Source organism: Condylostylus longicornis, unplaced genomic scaffold, assembly GCF_029603195.1.
Source record: "Condylostylus longicornis isolate FDR11 unplaced genomic scaffold, ASM2960319v2 ptg000023l, whole genome shotgun sequence".
NCBI lineage: Eukaryota > Metazoa > Arthropoda > Insecta > Diptera > Dolichopodidae > Condylostylus > Condylostylus longicornis.
The window spans coordinates 1,839,443-1,862,404 of record NW_026577992.1 but is presented as its reverse complement, the minus strand read 5'-3'; the positions used below and the strand labels follow the sequence as shown (position 1 = coordinate 1,862,404).

General features: G+C 24.2%; 1 protein-coding gene across 2 annotated transcripts in view; it reads left to right on the top strand.

Annotated features, from left to right (window-relative positions):
- The window catches only part of LOC129606985 (uncharacterized), a 248,231-nt gene extending 243,128 nt beyond the window's left edge, over positions 1–5,103 (top strand). For both annotated transcript variants that reach the window (XM_055517651.1, XM_055517653.1), the window contains exon 4: positions 4,991–5,103. In XM_055517651.1, the coding sequence (XP_055373626.1) occupies positions 4,991–5,046 (56 nt within the window). In that variant the 3' untranslated portion in view covers positions 5,047–5,103. The remainder of the gene's footprint in view (positions 1–4,990) is intronic.
- Positions 5,104–22,962: the final 17,859 nt, after the last annotated feature.

Sequence of the window (22,962 nt, the reverse complement as noted above, 5' to 3'; positions counted from 1 at the left end):
GTAGGGCCAATATGCCATATAAAAGTCGTTGAAATTACTTGGCTCCTTCTGGTACCTGCCATACAACTTCAAAAGTTATTTGACTTTATTTCAGAAACTATTAAAGCTATGGTATTGAAATTTCACACAAACGAATATATTAGTAGGGCCAATGTGTCTCATAAAAGTCTTTGAAATTACTTGGCTCCTTCTGGTACCTGCCATACAACTTCAAAAGTTATTTGACTATATCTCAAAAACTATAAAAGCTGTGATATTGAGATTTCACACAAGTGAATATATTAGTAGGGCCGATGTGCTTGATAAAATTCGCTAAAATTTCTTGGCTCTTTCTGGTAGCTGCCATACAACTTCAATAGTAGTTTGGCACACACAGTATTTTGAAAAACACATAGTACTGAAATTTTGCATAAATTAATATGGTAATACGGCAACTTAAAGTCATAGTCTGCCCCATAGTTAGTTATGGCACATTAGTTATTCGCACATAGGATAACAAATTCGTACGGGTATTACAGAGTTGACAAGGTCAACTCTATTTTTTTTCTCGTTTTTAAATTAAAAATATTAACACAAAAGGCAAAAAGTAAAAATATTTTTATTTAAAAAATATGCACAAATGTATGTATGTTTTCTCACACTAATTCATCTGTGTCGTGCTCTAACCTCCTTGTTCTAAGAAATTATAAACGAAAATATTAAAATGAAAATGCAAAACACACAAAATGAAAATTGTTACAATTTTCAAAATTTTGATAAGTTAATTTTCTTAAAAATATTTCCCTTAAAAAATAAAAATATTAAAAAATTACTTTTTAACAAAAATAAAAAAAAGCAAAATTATGTATTAAAAAAAAATATTTTTCTTTTTTTCTATGGGTATATTATGTAAGTATGGAAATTAAGCAAACTGCAGCGTCCTACACCTTGTTATAAAATTTAAGAACTTTCTTAATGCTCTTCTTATCTTTTAAACTGAAAGAAACAATAACAAAGAAAACAACAAGAAAAAAAGCTAAATTTTTTTTTTTCGAAAAATTTTTATTTTAATTTTCCCTAAATGTTTTTCACAGAAATATTTTATTTTCATTTATTTTTCGTTTTCAGTTTTTCTCAAACCAAAATTTCTCATATTATCATTTAAGTGTGCTCGTTTTTTGTTTTTTAATAATAATTTTTCCTTATTTATTTTTCTCTATGTACATACATACATATTTTTATTTTATTTTCATTCTTCCATTCAAATATATCTCATAAAAATTTATTTTCTGAAAATGGCCTAAAAGTTACATAAAACAAAAAATTGCCGAACATTAAGAAAATACGAAAAGAGAAAGTAATAATGAGTCCTACACTAAAAATAAATAAAAAAGAAAAATATTAAAATACAAACAAATAAAGCGAAAAAAAGAAAATAATTTCAAGAGAAAAAAAGTTTTCATACAGAAGCTATGTAACATACATATAGACAATATTGTTTATAAGTAAAAATCTTATATAAAATAGATTGTTTTTCATTTTTTTTGTTTTTGGAAAAAATAAGAGGAAAAAAAGGTCAGCAATCTTTAAGAAGAAGATTTCTGAGGCGTCATCTTTGATTTACGCTAAAAAATTCTTTTCATGTCAATATTACAATACTTAGAATATACTGGCGCATGATGAAAAGACAAAAAAAAAATCTAAAAAGAAAAAGTTTTAAGGCATCTCATTTTTTTGCAAGAATTCAATTGACATCTTGTGGCACTTAATATTTTTTCTCAATTTTTTTACCGACTGCATTGTATACAATATGGAAGGTGATGTGATAGTACCAAATTTTACATGTCGAATTTTACACAGAAATACTTTTCTTCTTCGTGACAGAGAAATTAAGATAAAATTTTTATCTGTCTGTGTGCTGGCTCATTTCAGCTCACTGAATCCAATTTTTATTAATTAAAATTTATATATTCGAGTTTACTGTAGAAATTACTTGGATTGATTAGCTTAAAAACAAGCCTTTGAATAAGGGCCCAAATTTACACTTTTGATTATTTTTCAAAAAAAATGTATATTTGAGGTTGTTATGAAATTACGTTAATTAACAGTGTAATTTTTCGAGGAAATCGGATATAAGCGACTGATATTTTACTATGCACAAAATTTACAGAAAACTAATCAACTAATTTGCTTGAAATTTAATATATGAATTCTGGTAACTTGAACAATGAACTACTAAATTTTATGGGAATTTCAGGACTGTTATGTAGTGACCACATCAGATTCTTTTTGATTTTAAATTGTTCAGATATACATAAATTTTACATTCCTTTTGTCGAATATATAAGATACTCGTATGTACAATATCTTTTTTCAAAAAAATAAACATTCAATACAATACAGTATTATTTGTTTCCTCTCAGTCGTGTTATAATATTTCCTTATACATACAATATGTACGTTGCGTATACAAATAAATATAGCGCTTCAAAAGTGCTTATAAATTATATTTAAAATATTTTATAAAATCAAACCCAATCGAATGTTGAATATAAGTATTAATGTAGATATATTTAGTAATTATATGCATTTGATTGAGAAAGTATACTAAAATTTCTAAGGCATTGAATTTAAATTTAATAGTTATTTAAAATTAAATTTTAATTTTAATGTTTACGCTCAATTCAAAATTTCAGCTGTTAACATTAATAAAAGTTTAAGAAAAATGAAATAAAAATTACAATAATCGTAATTATAGTGAAACTTTCATAACACGAAATTGTTATGAATCTTAGGAAAACATACTCCAAACTAAAAACTGCAATATATACGAACCAACTAAAAATTCAACTAATTCTTTTTAACTGGGCTTCCTTCCACCCCCTTTCAAGTTATTGCCTTAATCGAAATTTATAAAATTTGAATTTGCCGCACTTTATTTGTATTAAAAGTAGTATTTTCCTTTGTTGACGGGAATAGTGCTACTTTACATTGATTTGGCAACTTTATTATTTCACTCTTTTTGTAATTTTGTAGTTTTTTTAACTTATTTTATTTTTAAATCAAATGTGTGAATAATTTTTTATTACAAGTTAAAAGAAAGGAGAAAACAAAATAAGAATTTGGATAATTTTTTTTAGTCAATTTTCCACTTTTTATGCTATATTTACTCTGTCTTAAGGAAATGGATTAATTTTGGTCTATAATTCACATGTGTCACAAACTCATAAAAATATCTTAAATAACCAAACATCAAAAGAAAAATTTATTTAGAACATTTATAACAAAGAAAAACAAAACAACAAAAAAAAAATTCAATGAAAAGAAAATCAAATTGGGAGTAGGGTGGGTGCTCTCTATGATTCAAGTTATTATTATTGTATATGGATTCGATATCTTATGCGGGTACAACTTTATACTTACAAACATATTATAATAATGTAATGATTATGGACTATACAAAATTTTATAAAATAAAGAAGAAATGAAATAAAACAAAAAGGGCTAATCATAATTCAAGGAAAAAATTTTGTTTTTTGGCTAAAAAAAAACAAAAGTACCAGAAAAGTTTTCGTTTTCTGGTTAATTTTTGTTTATTTTTTATTCTGTTGTTTATTTTTAGTTAACGATTATTGTACCAACATACTTTCATGATGACATACATATTTATACAGCTATATGTATATTATATTTACGTACAAAATATGCTCATATATGTAGGAATGTGTAAATTTTCAGTGAAGGAAACTTTGATTGCAAAGAACTTTGTTAGGGGTGTAGGAAACTTTGCTACAACTTTGTAACAAACATTCTAGAAAAATATATATAATTCTGTGATGGTAGAATGGATGTATGTAAATATGTGTAGTAATATTGTACATTATATTGAATGGATGTATGATTTATTTTGTGTCCATGTATATGCGTTCTATATCAAAAAAGATGAATGGTATATGAATACAAATACTTTTGATAATACTACTTGTAAGTTTTTTAGAAATTCTCGATTAAAGATTCATGCTCTTACTCGCAGTGAGAAAACTTTCAGATCAAAATCGTTATTTTTTAGAAAATATTTCATGTAAAAGAACTATGTAACTAATAAGCATTTTCAAAATTTTCGTAAGAGCAAAATTATTATAATTTATCAAAACTGAAATTTCATATACATAATATTATATAAGTACAATTGGAAAAATATATTCATAAATACATATGTGCATTAGCGTAATGTCATTATTCAGTATGGTTCACTTAAATCGTAAATTTATAATACTCGTAATAATAGTGATAATAAAATACTGTTTTGCATAAAAAAGACGAATATTTTAGCACTAGCACTAATTTACAAAGTTAATTCGGAAAATTCGACAACTTTCTTATGGCGTGATGAATTTTCCAGGCGCATTATAATGATTAACACTTCATTAAGCTCTACTTAAGCAAAGAAACTCTCTATATTTTTTTTTGGTTTTTTAAATAATTTAAAATATTGTATACATATCGTAAGCATATTTACATCTCCTTATCTTCACAGGAATGTTGTTTTTCTCAATATTTACATTTGAAACAATATTTTGCCCATTTTATGTTAGGTTCACTAATTTTATGTTAGGTTCAAAACAAAATGTAAATTCTTGAAAAAAGGAATTTTAAGTAGGTATTTTGCAAGATTTTAAATGTAAATAAATTTTACTTGTAAATAATAATATTTTCGTTAGAAAGAAAAATTTTGTAAAAGTTAATATATTTAAGGATTCTTTTAAACTTTTTATTGGTGCTGAGACACGTTCAGAAAATTCTTTATTTTGCGTTACAAAAATATTATAATTGCTATTTGCATTGATCAATTTTTGAGTTTACCAACGTACCATTTTATTTTTTCATAATTACTGACACATACATACTTTTGAAATTAAAATTTTTGATATTAACATTTGAGCATAACACAATTGAACATAAATTTTTAATTTCATTATTATTCGAATATCAAATTATTTGATATATTCAGATAATAATGAAATTAAATACACTTGCAGATTCTATGGTGAAGATGCAGAGACTTAAGTGCACCTTATGGAAGAGGGTAAGAGAAGTGATAATCTAGTGGGCTTAACTTTTGCGGCGGCGGAATTGCATAAAGAGTGAACTCTTTCAATAGTTTGTAGATGAGTATAGCTTTAAGGTGTTATTGAATTAACATGACTTGAATTTTCTTAAAACAGGTAGAATGTAAGCTTCTTTTTTTTCTTCCACATAGATTATCTATTATATACATAATTATATATGTATGCATAATGATTGTTATTGGGGATTAAAATTAAATATTTTACATTCTATTCATCTTGTTAAAAATATTATAATTATATATAACTAGTAAAAAATCCCCGAGTTTGAAATATGAAGAATAGAAAACCCTAATTATATTATTAAGACTATTAGAAAATATATAACAATGCATATACACATATATAATATAATATATATATAACATTTCATTATATACAAGAGTTAATGAGGATCTCCTTTATTCTCTGCTAAAAAAAAAGCAGAAAACAATCATTCATATTATAATATTTTCTTCAAAATTAATCCACCCATATCCCTTAACATAAAATATCAAAAACAAAAAATTAAATAATTATGTCTATTCCTTCAATACACCCATTGAATCTTTATGTACGCCAACCATAATACAATATACAAGTATATAATATAATCCGCATGTTTTCAAACTATTAATATAATAAATTTATTTTTGGACACATTCTTATATATTAATACATTAATTTACATCTCATTCTTAATTATCATAATTTTCATATATGTATGTACATATGTATATATTATGTATATAGGCATTCAAACTTATTTTCAATGAGTTCTTATTTTATAAAAAGAAAAAAAATGTCTTTATGAAATTGGTCACAGCATATTAAGTATAACAAGCATATGGTGTATACTATGAAAAACTATAACCCAAAACCAAAAAACTAAAACAAAAGAAAAGTTTTTTTTTTTTGGAAAATGAAATGTTATACATCTATACACATCTATACATATGTGAATGTATAAAGTATTTTACGAAACAAAAGAGTCCCTTTACCCCAATTTAATATTAAAGATATTGTGTCGGGACCTTGTAATAAGTTTAATCAAAAAATTTTTCATATATTGTATAGGTATACATACTTATATTTTATATTTATTTATATGTATATTTTATATAGTATATAATTAGTTAAATATTATTATACACATGTATTGTAGCATCCTAAGAAGTATATGAGTACTATATCGTAATATATTGTCTAAAAATACGGTACAGTACTTAAGTATGTAATAAACAAAAATTTAATATTCTTATACTGTTCTTATATATTTAGATGAACATAACATTTTCTTATTGTTTTTTTGTTATTTCGTTCCAAAGACTTATTATATGTGAGTTGTCTTCTACAATAAAAATAATTTTTTTCCTTATTTCCTACATTCATGTACATATTATACAAAATATAATAAATTTTGTATTCATTCATAAAATATGTCTAACATGAGGTACAAAAATATTAAATAATATATTTTATGTTCATATGTCTAATATGTATATATACGAGTATAATTATATATACATAAATAGTTGATATAATTCTACATAATACTTAATAATCCTTTCATATTTACATGTGTCGAACAATTTGAAAAAAGCATACTATTGTAATAAAGAAAAAAAATAAAATAAAAATAAAATAAAAAAAATCTTTTGTTGTGTACCGATAAGAATCTGTTGTTTTTTTTTCATATAAAAACATCCTGCCTGACCCCATCGAATACCCTTTTTTTGTATTTATTATGATAATTTTCTATGAATCCATATCTGAAGTAATGACATACAGGCATCCATACAATATATACACACACATTTAAGGTTACACATAAATTTTACAAAACAATATTTTGTTGTCAAAAATATCAAAAAGTCAAGAGACTGATTTAGAATATTATGCATAGAACACAAAAACAAAAAAAGGAAAAGGGATCTAGATTAATTTTTTTGCCGCCCTATACCCTATAGATCTCTTCTCGTCCAATATCAAATAACTATCAACATACATAATCGACATACACACGTAATATCTAAAATTTTAGCTATATAGGGGAACATTTTTGTACATATAAGGTAATTTTTTTTTATAATTATTTCTAATAAAATATTGTTGATATTTTTGTTTTATATTTTCATGGTTATTTATGGTATTTGTAAATTTTAATTATGTATCGTTATTACAAGAAACTAATTTAATTTATTAACGAAGTAAAAGAACAACAAAAAAAGAACAAACAAGAATAATAGAAGATCATAAAATTTAAATAAGTTTTATGTTTATTGATGAACTGTTAATAAATTCATTTGTAGTCAAGCGACACAGGAAATATACAAACAATTTATATACATATGAGATGTATACATACAATATTATCGTCTATAATTATTTTGCTCCTGTAGTGAACTCCTAAATTCAATAAAACACTTGATGTTTATATTAGGTGGTTTTAAATTGTGTATATGATGTAATACAATTATTACAACATGCAAAACAAAAAAATAGAAAATTAGAAAAAGAATAAAATTTGGGGGAGCCTCGAAAAATTTCTAATGTTACAATAATTATAAATAATTCTAATTCAAATTGAATTAGGGTGATTATTTCTTTATGAGTATACTTAAAAATTATATTAAAAAATAAACAAAATTAGAAATGAATATTGAATACCAAATATTTTTTTGATTACATATAATTCTCACTTATTTGGAAGATATTTTCAACAATGCACGTCTCTACTATAATAATTGTACTTGTATTCTGTAAACATTTTTTTTTAGCATAAGCATTTTGATTGTGTATAATTGAACTTGCACTATATATAATGGAGAGTAATTTTAATAATATATAAACAATAGTATGGAGTTTTAGCTATATAATGTAAGTGGTGAAAATAGCCCTATTATGGACAAAATTATGTTTAATAATATAAAAATTAAATATTTAGAATTAGATATAAAAAATTTATTAATCTCAAAATTTATAGTTAGCAGCATGCATTATACAGCTCTGTAATAAAATTTTTCTAAATTAGACATATATATATACATACATATATGATTTTTTCTTAAATTTTATTTACAAATTAACAAACAAAATAAATAAACAATAGTGATGTTATTACACATTATCAAAGATAATGCGATAGATAAAACTAACTCACACTCTATTGATATTGTTCATATGATAAAATACCTAGGTATAGTGCACAACTCTGCACCTTATGGTTATGTGAGGATAATTCTATGTAAATTTAATTCCATTTTACCTATGCATATAATACGTCATAGATTTTGAAATTTTACGGAAATAAGGTTTTAATAAACACGAATTTTAAAATTTTACGAGATTAAAGTCCATAATGTAATTTTCGAAACAGTTATATGTGACTAAGTATGGCAAGCGTGCTTTAATTTTTTAATTTGAAGTTAACAAATAAAATTTTAAAAATATACTAAAGAAATAACTATAGACGTTCTGAATGCTTATTAATCACATCAAAATTTTCAATAAATTCTATATTAAATACAACTGGGGCATCCCAGATATAGCTACGTGCACATGAAGGCCAATATTTTTAAAACGGCTTTTATGTGTAGAACACGTGCTAGAATTCCAATTTACATCGAGAATTTATAGTGAAATTGTAATATGTTTTTTGTTATATGCCATATTTTTTCAAATGTGTGAAGTACATTTTTTGAGATCGTAAATTTTAGTTATTTATAGCTGTTAAATCGAAGTACATACAATTCAACTTATTAGTAATTTTAAAGAAACTAATTTTTATATTTGCATCAAACTGATTTATGTGCTTATTCCTTGCGTCTTTCATTATCAGAGCATTTTCAATTAAACCAATAAATCTTGTAATACTGCTGTTTATCTTTTAAATTTCCTGAATAACTAACTAGCAAGTTTGTTTGATACAAATGAACATATTAAGTACTAAATAACGAAATTAATGTTACCTTTTACTTACATTTTACAAAAATTCAGAAAATATTGCAAATTTTTGTAATGCAGTATTATTTTTGAATACACACTTTTTATTCATTTTTCTTCTATTTATAATTAAAATTTCATTTGAATTTATATTGGTTTTAGTATTCATTCAATGAGATGTCTATGAATAAGATTGTAGGTGGTATTTTACAGCAATTTCAAATTGTTTACTTTAAATTGATTATGCATTAATATACATCTATACGATTCCTGTATAATATTATTTACTCAGAATGCAAAAAAATTATAATATATTGAGTGCAAGAATATTGATTTTTAAAGTTTTTGCTTTTCCAATAGGAAATTATAGTATTAATAGTGTTTATCTACGAATAGTGGCCGGAAATAAAAATTTTACGAAAATAAACAAAATTAATTTTAACTAAATACAAAGTGAATGCAATTGAAATTTATGTACTCGGATTGTTTAAATTAAGAGATATTGATAGAGAATATATCTGTAGGTAAAATATAATTAAAGATCTTGAATTTTGTTTAGAAAGTGTTGTAAATATAAAAATTTTTTTTTGTAGTTTTGTGCGAGATTTTTTATTGTGTATTATATTGTATCATTGTTTTATTATAAGGAACGATAATATTTAGATAATATAGGAAGTTCTGTCAAAGACAAACGGATGATTTTTAATTGGGAAGTTGTAAAGGGAATTTAATAACCAAATATAATACACAATAATTTAAATAATTTAATATTGTTAATAAAACCGTGTTTTATAAATCACGCTCTTATAACACTCTTTAAACTCTCTAACTAAGGTTATTAACTAAAACTTTAGAAATAAACACTTATCTTGGCATATAACATGTGTTATTAACCACATAAACATAACATTAATGTAACCACATTATATTTCAATATAAAATTTAGTGTCATAGGCACTTTAAAATTCTATTTTAATGACTTCTAGTAATAAAAGAATAAATTTTAACTTCTTTTTTCAAATCTTAACACTTGGACAACACATTAAATATTTTATTTGACACACAAAGCTCTCTTTTTAGATTAAAATTTACATTGTTATTTCAAAAATACCTTTTCAAAACAAAATAAAAGGAAAAGGTTTGAAACATGATTTGAATTTTATACACAATTTACAAATTTATTATGCACTTAAAAATTAATTGAATTTTTAGATTAGCTATACGCAAAATGGTTTCTGTTGCTTTTCAAAACAGAAATTAAAATTTCTTTCCTTTCTGGATTATGAATGAATCAGGGTTTTTAATTTATTTAAATTAAATTTTTAAATTTTTGGAAATCACCTATATACAATTAAAATAATATGGAATATAAATTTTTTACGATATTTATTAAATAATTTTGTGACATTTTTACCAATTTACCATCAATAAATTTGTATGTTTTTTTTTTTTTTCAAATTTATTTATTTATGTAATTTATTTTGCATTACAATTAAAAATATCCCTATATAATTTTTGACCCTCATAAATTATTCTTTTTTAATGAAACTGATTAAGATTATAATAAAAATGTTTACATATTATTATATTGCAGCAACATATGTATATACATATATGGTACCCAGATAACAAATGATAAAATTATAGTTTTACCTATTTACAGAGTGTACACGTAAATTCGAATTTTTATACAAAGTTAACAAAATTTTAAAACGGAATATGATCATTTGAACTAAAATTTTTTGACAAGATTCGATAAGATTTTAAAATTTTTCTTACAGTTTCCACAGAAAAATTTTTAACAGATTTCATGGAGACATCTGGAAACTGAAAAATCAATTTTTTTTGTCAATTTATTTACGGAATTTCTCAATTTGATTATCAAATTAATCAAACAAGTTTTCGATTATTTTGGAGCTTTTTTCTTCTGCACGACAACTTGAATTAGACTTCGTTTTTAATAGTTTATAGATGTTCATAATATTTTTTTTTATTATAACATATTCGATTCAGTTATCGATTCTCTTTTTCGACACTATCAAATTTCTTTAAGAGCAGGAATGAGCTCTCACGCCTTAACCCAATTAGTTAGCAGTAAAATTCAAGCTTTATCAACTTGGATTTTTCCAGAATTATTACAACAAATTCTCCAAAATTTTTGCAAAATTATAATGATTATAAAATAATTTAAAATTTCAGTGCGCTTTTTACAAGGCTGTAATGCTTTGTAATAAATCAAATTTGAAGCTACCCATCAGATTTAAATACACCCCATTTAAAGCTGACGAACCATTTATAATTGATAATAAAATATTTTTTTTAGTCGTTTATTCGGAATTGATTACATCAATGACACTATGAAGTAGTTGTTTCAACATCGCATAATTGTTTTCAATATATGAAATAAGTTTTTAAATATTAAACAAAAAATATGTATTATTATTTTTTATTAATTCTTGTTTAATTTTCGACTTTACTTGACAATATTTTGATAATATATTTTAATTTCGTATAAGAATTTTCTCACCCCTTAAATTTCGATAATCTTTCTGTTATAATTTAATTATTTCTCATTACTTTTAAACTGTAACACTGAATACATTTTTGCATACAATAAAATTTTTATGTAAATATTTAATTCTATAATAATATTATATTGTACTAGGTATGAATGACAATCAATTTAATTATTTTACTTATAACTTATCCTTTATATTTATTATTTAACAGGCTGGATCTATAGAATATAATAAAAAACACAGTATACAAAAGGCATAATTTATTAAGATGATTTTTTTTATGAATGCAAAATTTCAAAGTTCAGTATAAAAAAAAACGAACAAGAAAAAAAAAGAAACGATTTAAAGTCATTATCGTGCCTTTCATTTGCTCACTTAAGGAGATTTCTTTTTTGCTTGTTCGCTATATTTATTCGTAAGGATTCTAAGAGGCCATTAAAACTAGAACAATTTTGTAAAAGCATTTTATACTTTCTTTTTTAAGTTACACCATACATTTGCTTTAACTTGCTCAATGTGTATTCATAGATCATTTCTTTTATTTTTTTTTTTCGAGTAATATTAAAATTATAAATATTTACCGAGTCACTGTTAAGCAGGTTTTTCACCTTTTATTAAATCCTTTTGACAATCTGTTTTTTATAACATTTTTTTTTATATAAATGTATATAAAAAACATCTATTAATGTTCTTTACGCTCTTTTTGTATTTATATATTTTTCTTTATTACGTTGTATAATAATTATTGTCGTCTATATAAACACATACATATAAACATATATAAATACGGTAGACAAGTGACATTTAAGAAAAGTATAAAAAGATAAAAAGTAAATGAAATGTTTTAATAAAAAAAAAAATTGTATACCTATTGACGTGCAATAAAAATTCTAAATAAAATGTGAATCCCTCTTTCTCTTTCTTTCATCCATCATCCCACCCATGATTATGAGAATTAAACTTAAAATATCTTGAATATTAAAAAGGACTTTTCTTTTCATTCATTTTGTTGAATTGACACTTGTCTGCTTGTTTTTTTTGCTTTTGTTTTTTTTTCTTCTCCCATTTTATTGTAGGTGTTTTTAGATTAATATTAGGTATAAAAGATATACATATATACATACCTACATTCCTAAAACGTAATAATATCTACATATTATATGTATAATAAGCCATTTTGTTTTAAATGTTGCACCACTCGTTGTAGAATATTTTAAAATGATAATTAAATTTCAAACTCAAGATGAGCGCAGAAATTTAGACAAAAACATGTGCAAAGTGTCATTAAAGCGGTTACACTCTTTTATGTGCATAGGCCGTATTTTTTCGTAAAAATTATAATTAAAATTTGCAAGACTCAATTATTTTAAAATATTGGAACTTAAAATATTTATAAAACAGTTTTTGTACCTACTATTCTCAGCTTATATATTTTCTAAAATTTTTTTGATTTTAAATTTAAATTTTAAAGTTTGTGTGTATTTTAAGCAATCAAACAATTGTAAACCTTTCTGAGGCATCCCCTAAAAAATTAATTTAAATATTATTATTAAGTCATAGAATTTTTTTATAAAGATCTTTGTTCTTATGTATGTATGTACATAATAAGTATTTATTAAGAAATTAAAGCACTCTATACTTTTCTGAATTTGAATTGAAAAGCAAAATTATATCGCAATATGAATGAAACCCTGTAAACAATATTTAATTATATATTTATTCAAGTAGGGAAAGAATAGAGAATGAGGGTTTTATGTTTTTTTTTATTTTTTTTGCAAATATCTTTAAGCTTTTTGTATTGGGAAAAAATTTCCTTTAATATATGTAATACATGTATAGCTGGTATTTGTTTATTAATTTTTTTCACTCTATGAATGAGTACTTGTATGTGAATTGAAGTTTCATTGGGACTATCAGTTATTTCTTTATAAAACATTATAAATAAATATTTCAGTATTTGCATTCGAGTTCAATAATAATTCAAAATTTAAAATGTTTATATGAAGAATTAAAAATAAATGGGGAAAAAATTTGAGATTCTAAAAAACTTGCGGAATGATAAAATTACGAAAAAAAAATTAAATTGGAATTTTTAAAGTCCCGTTAAAATTTACTTCCGAACCAAATCCACCAACCGTATGTTGACCGGGCTTTCCACCTGCAGTTGGCAATATGAAATATGTTATTAAAATAACACCTTAGAAAATCGAAGGAGTTCACGGCTAGGCCTCAGGGTACCATAATCGGTCTGACGAGGGTTTACCTAAGTCACAAACCATCAAAGGAGCATGCGGTGAGACTTCCCTTTGCATTGAAAGTTCCCTCTCAATTCATCGTGTCACAACTGCCAGGAGATAGTCCAGAGGGTGACACTTTTTCAGTATCTCTGCAAGTGTTCATCTGTAGGTCGTGCCAGACTGGTCACATGTTGTTAAATATTAAGATCAGGGAGCTAGACAGATTTCTCAAAAGAACCGGGTGACGTTAATAGATAACCTGCGTTCAAACGTTCGTTTCACGACCTGATAATTACGGGTGGTAGTAGTTGAATAGCACGTTTAATCTGATTAGGGTGCATCGGCTACGTCAACCAATCACCACCTAAATACCCCACAGTTGCTAATACAATTTCCATATACCTAATTTGCGTTTAAAAATATCAATATTTTTGGATCATTTTTCAATAATTACGTAAGCTTTTCTAAAAGCAAATGTAATCTTAGATTTTCACACTGATTCTTCATAATATTTTTACAATCTAAATAAAAATATTTTAAGATTTTGACCTTTTTGTTAAATAAGGTCAACTTTTTTTTAAACTATGAAAAAATCTATAATATTTAATGCCTCCGATAACAAAAAGTATGTATTTATGTGCATAATATGTTAGGTATGTACGCACGTTTATGAAAAGAAATAAATTCTTTTGTATTTTAAATTTTATTACAAAAGATATAAAAATAAAAAATATAGATATTATAGATGTATGCATACAATGTTTGTATAATAACATAATCCTTTAGAAAAAAACAGGAAATAAAGTAAACATCATGATTAATTTTTTTTTTTCGAAAGGTTTTTCTTAATTCAAAATTTTTTATGTGTTTCCTGATTTTTATAGAGTTCCTATACAAATATTTTTATAGCTAGTTTAAATCAGTTTCAATCAATATTATGAAATAAAATCTTTTAAAATAAGTAATATCAATAATAATATAATATTATAATATTATGTATATATGTATATAATGTACGTAGCTGTGAATGCCATTAAATTTAATGCATGTCTCATTTTAAACTCAAACTGATACCAAAGATATATTCAAGGTATGCAGATCATAAAACATGCTTTCTTTAAAGGCAGAAAGATCAAAAGTGGTTTTTGTTATGATAAGAAATTTATTAAAGAGTATTCTCAGCTTCAGACTAATCACTATCTCAATCCATTTTTTTGGAGAGATCCTTCTCCCACACATTAAGTTGTACTAATTATAAATTTTAGCAATTTGAGGATGTTCTTTTTGCGAGTCTTCTTTGTTTATCGAGATATTTAGAAATTTCTGTTTTCTTTATAAACATGTACTTTCTTTATGTTGGAAGTTTTTGATAACATTAAGCATTTTTTTGTATACAATAGAAAACTGTATAGAAAATAAACTGTAAGAAAAGAAACTCTAGTGAAAATACAATAACCGTTATTATCTTCTGCATTACCTTAATTATTTAATATTATGAAATTTGTAATAAATTTAATATTATTAATTTATTAAACACATGTTAAATGAAGAATTTTGACAAACAACAAGAAATATCATACAACATTATCTTAACCTTTAGCAAGACAATGGTGTTAAATTTTACAATTTGTTTTTATCGTTTCTTACTTTTCCTCAGTCTTCCTAAGTCTGTATTTCAAATCTCTGTATCTTCTTATAATTCGATTTTCTCCATTCAGTAATGTTTTTGATGTTGATATTCATTCCTGCATGTGTTCTTTCGAAGCAATAGCACAGAAAATCTTAGAGGTTCGGATGTTTTACCACTGTCATAAATATTTCCTATATGATGTTAGGTATACGAGTACGCAAGTAGGTTAAAAAAAATTTTAACATACGCAAGTTTGGTACGCACCAAAATAATTTGCAATAAGAACATGCTAATTCTACCAGTTTAAGTGAATAAAATATTCTATCTGAAGACTGCTCGTATGTTTTAAGGTATAAAATTTTTTAAAATAAATATTCCTATGGTTATTCCTATTTGCAATTTTTAAAAATTTTAAATGTTATTTTTTTTCCCATAGCTAAAATTATGTTTTTTCTCTTATTTTATGTCTGGAACTACTAGAATGTTACCAATTCCCTTTCTTTTAAAAATATTACTTAGAAAAGATGTAAAATGTTGACGATAAACATCGTCCATGCAAAATTTTACGGTCCTTACTATATGCAATAAAATTCCTGCTCTCCAGTTAAAGGTTAAGTTGCTTAATTAAAAGAAAAATATGCAAATTTCGTTTTATATATAAAAAAATTATTTACAACAATTTCACATTTTACTTGTCCAATTTGCTTTACTTTTTTTTTTTGTAAATTATCGAAAAAGTTGAAAATTCTTTATGTTTACCGAAATGATAAGCGTCAAAATATTCTAAATAGCATTATTTTAACATTTTCCTTTTTTTGATACTTCATAGTAATTGTGATACCATAATTTATTAATCTTAAATAAAAAATTTTTTAAAATTTTAAAACTCGCCATTCAAAACAAATTTAACTAAGTATACTTTATCTTTATTCCCATTTCTTCTTCTACTTCTTAAACAAACAAAAGAAAGTTTGACATTTCATTCAAAAAATTTAATATTATATTTATGTGTATAGGTGTGTTTTGTACCGTTAGTATTGTAAAAATAATCAAAAAAAGGGAAAAAAGAAAGAAATCAAAAGCAAATTTATAATAATTTTTTTTTTTATTATTTTTCATTATTTTCTTATCATTTTATTTTCTTTATTTTTTGAAAAGTAATACGCTGGATGAGGTTGGTTTATTCCTTCGAATCCCATTTTATCTCTACCCATAACCATAAACATTTAAGTAAACTTCGAAAGAGATCAGTGATAAGTTTTTTTGTTTCTAAAAGGAGAGATGGAGTCAAAATTATTACAGAAGAAATTCAGGTTACTTTAAGATATCGTCGCATCCAGTAACAAATAATGTCAAAAAATTTACAAAACAAAGCAGATAGCGAAAAATAATTTGGTAAAAAAATAAATTCGTAAATATCTGAATTTTAAATAGAAAAACCGTTGAATTATATTAAATATAAGGTTTAAAGCAAATTGTGAACGGAACAAAGTAATTTTTTACAAATTTCAATAAAAATATTGCGAACGGTAAGTTTCTTTTATAGCCTTTTATGGCCTAAGTTTCTTTTATGGCCTATTATTCCCATATGAAAACTTGAAATATTAAAAAACTAAAACTTTTTAGGAATTTTATGGAAATTCATCATTAACCACAGATCACTTATGACGTCATTATGACCAATGAAAATCTAAAATATTAATTTTCAAACATGTGACAAGAAAACTATATGACTACAATTGTTCAAAGTGCGAGAAAATTTTTGTTGATTGCAGAAAATCAAGGTCAAAAGTACAAGGCCTCTTCAAACCAATGGGTTTGTTTTAAAATTATTGAAGTTTACTTAACTTACAAAATTTTCAAATTATCTTCCAATATAAAGATAAATTTCACGCAATTGCAGGCATTGTTTTCAAAAATTTTTCATTTATATCGTATGCAATGCATTTCCCATAGAAAAATCCTTAGAAAATTTCAAATTCATTAAAAATTGATGCTATCTAGACTTGCACTGTAAAATGATTAAGTCTGTACGGTGTATAAATAAATTATCAATTTTTCCAGTTGATGACATTCTTTCTTTTTTTCAAAGTAAAATTACAGATTAACTTTTTTTTTTGTTTTAAAAAAAGTATAAAAAATATGTATAAGTATATAAAATATACTTATACATATTTTTTATACTTTTACATATTTTATATGTATATAAAAAGTATAAGATAAAGAAAGTTTCGATCTAGTTACATAAAATCAAAAAATACGGTCAAAACAGTCTTTGATTTGATTTGCAAAATAACAAGATCTGAAGTTTAAAAAGAAGGGCTTTAAAATTTTCAATGCATAAATTCGGGATGAATGTGGGAAAAAAAGGATAAAAAAAGAAAACAAGAATGAGCTCATAAAAGGAATGGCATTTGTTTATTTTAGAAAGGTTAAGAATTATTTATAAAGGGAGAGAAGATAGTTTGTCATCTCGTACTACTTTAAACGGAAGCACAAACAAACACAAGGACCAAGTGAAACTATAAAAAGCACATTTCAAAAATTACATGGAATTTTATTACAACCTTTAAAATAAAGAGAAATTTTAAGTTTCTTAGAATAAATTTATTAATCCTCCACAAATATTTTGATAAGAGCATATTTTGAATATGTTAAATCGAGAGGCATAAAAAAAATCAAAAACCTTATTTCAAATGAAAACAGTTCCAAATCATTAGAAAAAAATCTACAAATTATTTTCCAAATTTTTCAAAAATGTAGGTACCAACTTTAAAATTACAGGAAAATTGTTTCACTTATATGGTTAAATATTTTTCTCTATATACCTATCATAATAAATTTTTCAAATACTCAAAACAAAAACACATACCTGGATAATATTGCTCCTATTACTTATTTATTCGATAATAGTATCAAGAGCTTACGTAAATAAATGTATTAATGCAGTTATTAGCTTTCTCTCATGCATAATACACAATAATACGTACATACTACTTACTTATACCTAAAATCATAAGTCTATATAAATGGCTTAAGTACTTGTACTTATAAATAAATTTTTTTTTATTAAGATTCTCTTTCTATATTCGCAATAAATCAAAACTTTTTTAAAGTAAGTGCTAGGCATAATAACATGAAAATCTACATAATAAATCACATAATTACGAGTATATCATCTAAAATAAACATGAACGAATGATAATAGAAGAAAGTAAAAGTATAATAAACTTTTTTTTTTATTTAACTAATATCTACGTTAAACAGTTTCAAATTTTAAGATATAATGGAAAAAGATAAAAAATATAACACTAATCTGTATAAAACATTATTTTGTAAATTGTTTGCAGGTTATCGAAATTATATAACAGCAATACAAGATTTTGAAGAAAATATCAGACAACAGATTCGGGAATTTTTCCTCCACAATATAATATGTATATATACAAATTAATTCGTACTCAATTCCCAATACAATTTTATGAGAAACATACATTTTTAATATGTTTGTATATGTATACATGTAAAATGTGTATGTGAAGGTGGAAGGTTTATAGGGAAGAAACAGTGTAGTTGAGTAAATTATCTGAGTTTTCAACTTGTTTATAATTTATATATACTTTACTTTGTCTTTTACTTATGTACTTTGATTAAGTCTCCTGGTTGGATTTTCCAAATAAGTTTGTATATAAGTAAAAAGTATGAATTGTGACATATTTTTTTTTTCTTACTATAAAAGGTAAAAGAAATTTCTTTAAAAATTTATTTACAAAATAATCGTGTATGTGTTTCATTGTGATTTCTCTTTTATATTTACTCTACATTTTACAGTAATACATTACACAATATACATTTTTATGAATACGTAATATATGTATGTATATCCTTAATAATAAAAAATAAAAACATACATTATATACTTTATATATACCTACCTGTACATCAAAAATACTCGATATTAGATCGTTATTTGAAAGAAAATGAGATTGACATGAAAAAGTTTTACTTCTCATATTTTTTTCATTTTGATTGCAAAATATTTTTATGAACACATGACTTTACATAAACACATACATACATACGAGTACAATATATGTGTATGTTTATATCGGTACTGTATGTATATTTCATTAAATGTAATTCTCTTGTTCAAATATAACAGTGTATTCACCTAAATCAGGCTTTTTAACTATATACCACTTTTATTTGGTATACCGTTAGTTTATTAAAGATGACAAACAATGAAATCAAATGGGAATTTAAAAAGGGAACAATCATTTTAGGAATTGCTAGGAGTGAGAGAAAAAAAACTTTTTTTTTCCCTCTCTCTTTTGTTAATGGAAGTATAATACAAAAATGGAGAAGAAAATCAACAGAAAAAAAAAAGAACAGAAACAGTAAGTAAATGAAAAACGAAATAACAAGGTAGAAAAAAAAAAGTGGAAATTCCCAAAGTTATCTTTTTTAGCCTCTTTACTAATTTTTTGCAATCATTTTATTTTTGCTGCTGCTGTGTTTGTTCATCACTTTATATAAATATGAACACACACACACATACACACAGTTTATTGTAATGAAGGGAATAACAGTAAAGTAAAGTGGTACAAAAATTATAAAGAAATTCATTTCACATATGAAAAATAAATGATGAATTTGTTAGGGAAGAAAAAAAATCAGAAAAAAAAGGAAAATGAAAAAATAAGGATAATAACTTGAATTCCTTTATATTGTGGCAGATTAACTTATCCATCGTATCTAAGGTGTACTTAAAAAATTAAATTCACTTTTGCAAAAAAAAAAAAAAAAATATTTTTTTGTTGAAATTTCTCCTTTTAAAAGAAAAATATTTTTCGTTAGTAAACAAAAAAAACAACAAAAGTAGTTGCAAAATGCTTTTAAAAATCATTTTTTTTTTTGCAGTACAATTTTTTTCGTGTTTTGTGCAAACCTAAATACAGGCTAATAACAGTGCTTTGATAATGAATCTTTAGAACAAACGCAAAATAAGGCTAGCAATCCGACTTACTGTTAGAATAGTATGCATGTGAGCTTGTTTTTATAAAAGGAATGGTTTTTTAAAGAGAATATGCAAATTATGGAAGTTTTTTAACCGAATCAGTAGAACTTCTAATCGAATTTTGTTCTAAAATTTAGAACGAAACCTTTTTAAATCTAAAATTTTCCCATGGTAAATTTAAGATTTACGACAATACTTGATATTTTCCGACAAATTTATTTGTTAGTATAGTTTAGCGAAAATTTCCAGAGGACAGTGTTGGTATACAACAAAGGATTTGCAGGAAATTTCATTAAATGTAATTAATTTGGTCTTAATTGGACTTGCATTTAAGTCAGCAAATAAAATTCCAGATTTTTCACAAAAAAATCCAAACGACCCATGTTTAAAATATTATATGAAATTATTGAAAATATTATTACAGGGGTCGATACCACTTTCTTGGAAAAGAAAAATATAATTAATGGTAAGATTCGAAAACGAATCTGTTCTTTTCCAATTACGTATAATATTTTATAATTCTTTTAATGAGTATCTCATTTAACAAAATTTTAATAATTAGTTAAAATTTTCAGTATTAAGTAATACATATATTACTTGTATTGTATGTATATTATGTCACATTATAACGTATAGAATTATGTATAAAAATTTTCTATTTGACAACTTTATCTTCCAAAATACGAGCAAAACATTTCAAACATGATCGAATTTCATAGGATTTCCTAATTTAATAAAATATCTTCTGGCAACGTGATAAATAAAACTCTTGTTAAAAAATGTTGTTTTCAATGCTTCCGGCTTTCTTGCTTCAATCACAAAAAAATGAAATTTTCTCTTTATAAGAAAATATTTTAGAATTTTTTAAAAAAAAAAAAAGAATTTTTTTTTTAAATCACGGTATAATCTAATTTTCAGCTGCTGTACATTTCTTATTATTCATACTTACTCTCATATGTATATTATATGTTTGATTACTTAGAAGATAACGCGATAATTACTTCTTCTCTCCCTCTCTCTTTCTCTCTTTGCATATTTTCTTAAAGAAGAAGTGAAAGTTTTTTTTTTCATAAAAAATCTTAGCTTTCATTTTCCTTTTAATCTTTATCTTAAGAATTCTTTAGATTACATTCATTTTGTAAGATTCTTTATAAATATGATTTGTGCTTACATACAATATAATATAATTATGTAATACAAATTATATATACGGTTTAAAATATATTATTATATAAAGCAGCCGAAATTAATTGATAATATTCTAGATGCACGTACACCAATTCATTAATGTATACATATACCTTTGTGACAGGAATCACTTAATATTTTTAATACCCCTTTAATTTTCTTCAATTTAAATTGGATAAGTAATTATGAAAAATTTTTTTAATTATGTTAACGTACTTACCTTTATGGTATCATCATGAATTAGCTACTTGTTAATTGCACATTTCATACCACTATGCGGTTTTCAAGCAATTATGAGTTTTTTGTTATTTTCTCGAAAAAAATAAACTCAATTGAAAATTACCAAGGAAGTACATAAATCAGAATTAATTAATTTTAGTTTTTTCAAACCGAATTAAATCGTGATAGTAAGATGTTTAAAAATAATGAAATATAGATTTAATATATTTGAATTGAAAAATGTTATCAAATTATGTAAATAACAAGATAGTAGCTCTATGATTATAGCTTTGAAGTCATCAAAATACAAAATTTTGAATGATTAAAAAATCCAAACCATAGACAATTTCATAATTGGAAAAATGCAGAAATGAAGTGGGGTCAAACCAATAGCTTTGTAATGACAAGTAGCGGTTTTCCTTTCAACAAGTGAAGATACTGCTTTAAAAACAATCTAACTATGTATTACGTTATTAAAATTACTTTCATTCATATACGAAATTATTTCGAGGATTGCATACATTTAGGATGAGAAATTTATGCAGTCTTTGAAATAAAAGAAAAAAAAATTAAAGAGGTGTCAACATAATGCTCGATTTTAAGGGTTAATTGCTCGAGTTAGCAAAAATATTTATATGCATATATAGAAATTTAGGAAAGCAGTTTCGCAAATATAATGCCAAAAATAGAAATTTTACTAATTTCGAGTGGTAATAACTTGAGAGGGGGTGGAAAAAACTTTTCTTCTAACGAAATACACTATTTCTTAATTTTATAAAAAAATTAATATGACTGCTAAAATTTCAGACTTTTACAACCTTGAGTCTAGAAGAAAACCAATATTAAAACTTTGAAAAAAAAATCGGATTTTAGATAACGGTTAATTTTAACGCCCATTTTTAAAAATTGGAATTTTTATGGTTTTTGGGGGGTATAGCTTTCAGATAGGTAAAAATTTTCTTCTATAGAAGAAAATTCTATCTAGACCTTTACAAGCGACATCTGTTGCTAGATGTTGTTAGTAAAGGTCTATGTAAATATAAAATTTCTCAGCTTTCTATCTTGAAGGGAGTTTTGTAAACACGTCACCGGATGCACATATGTAGTTATTTCAAAATGTTTT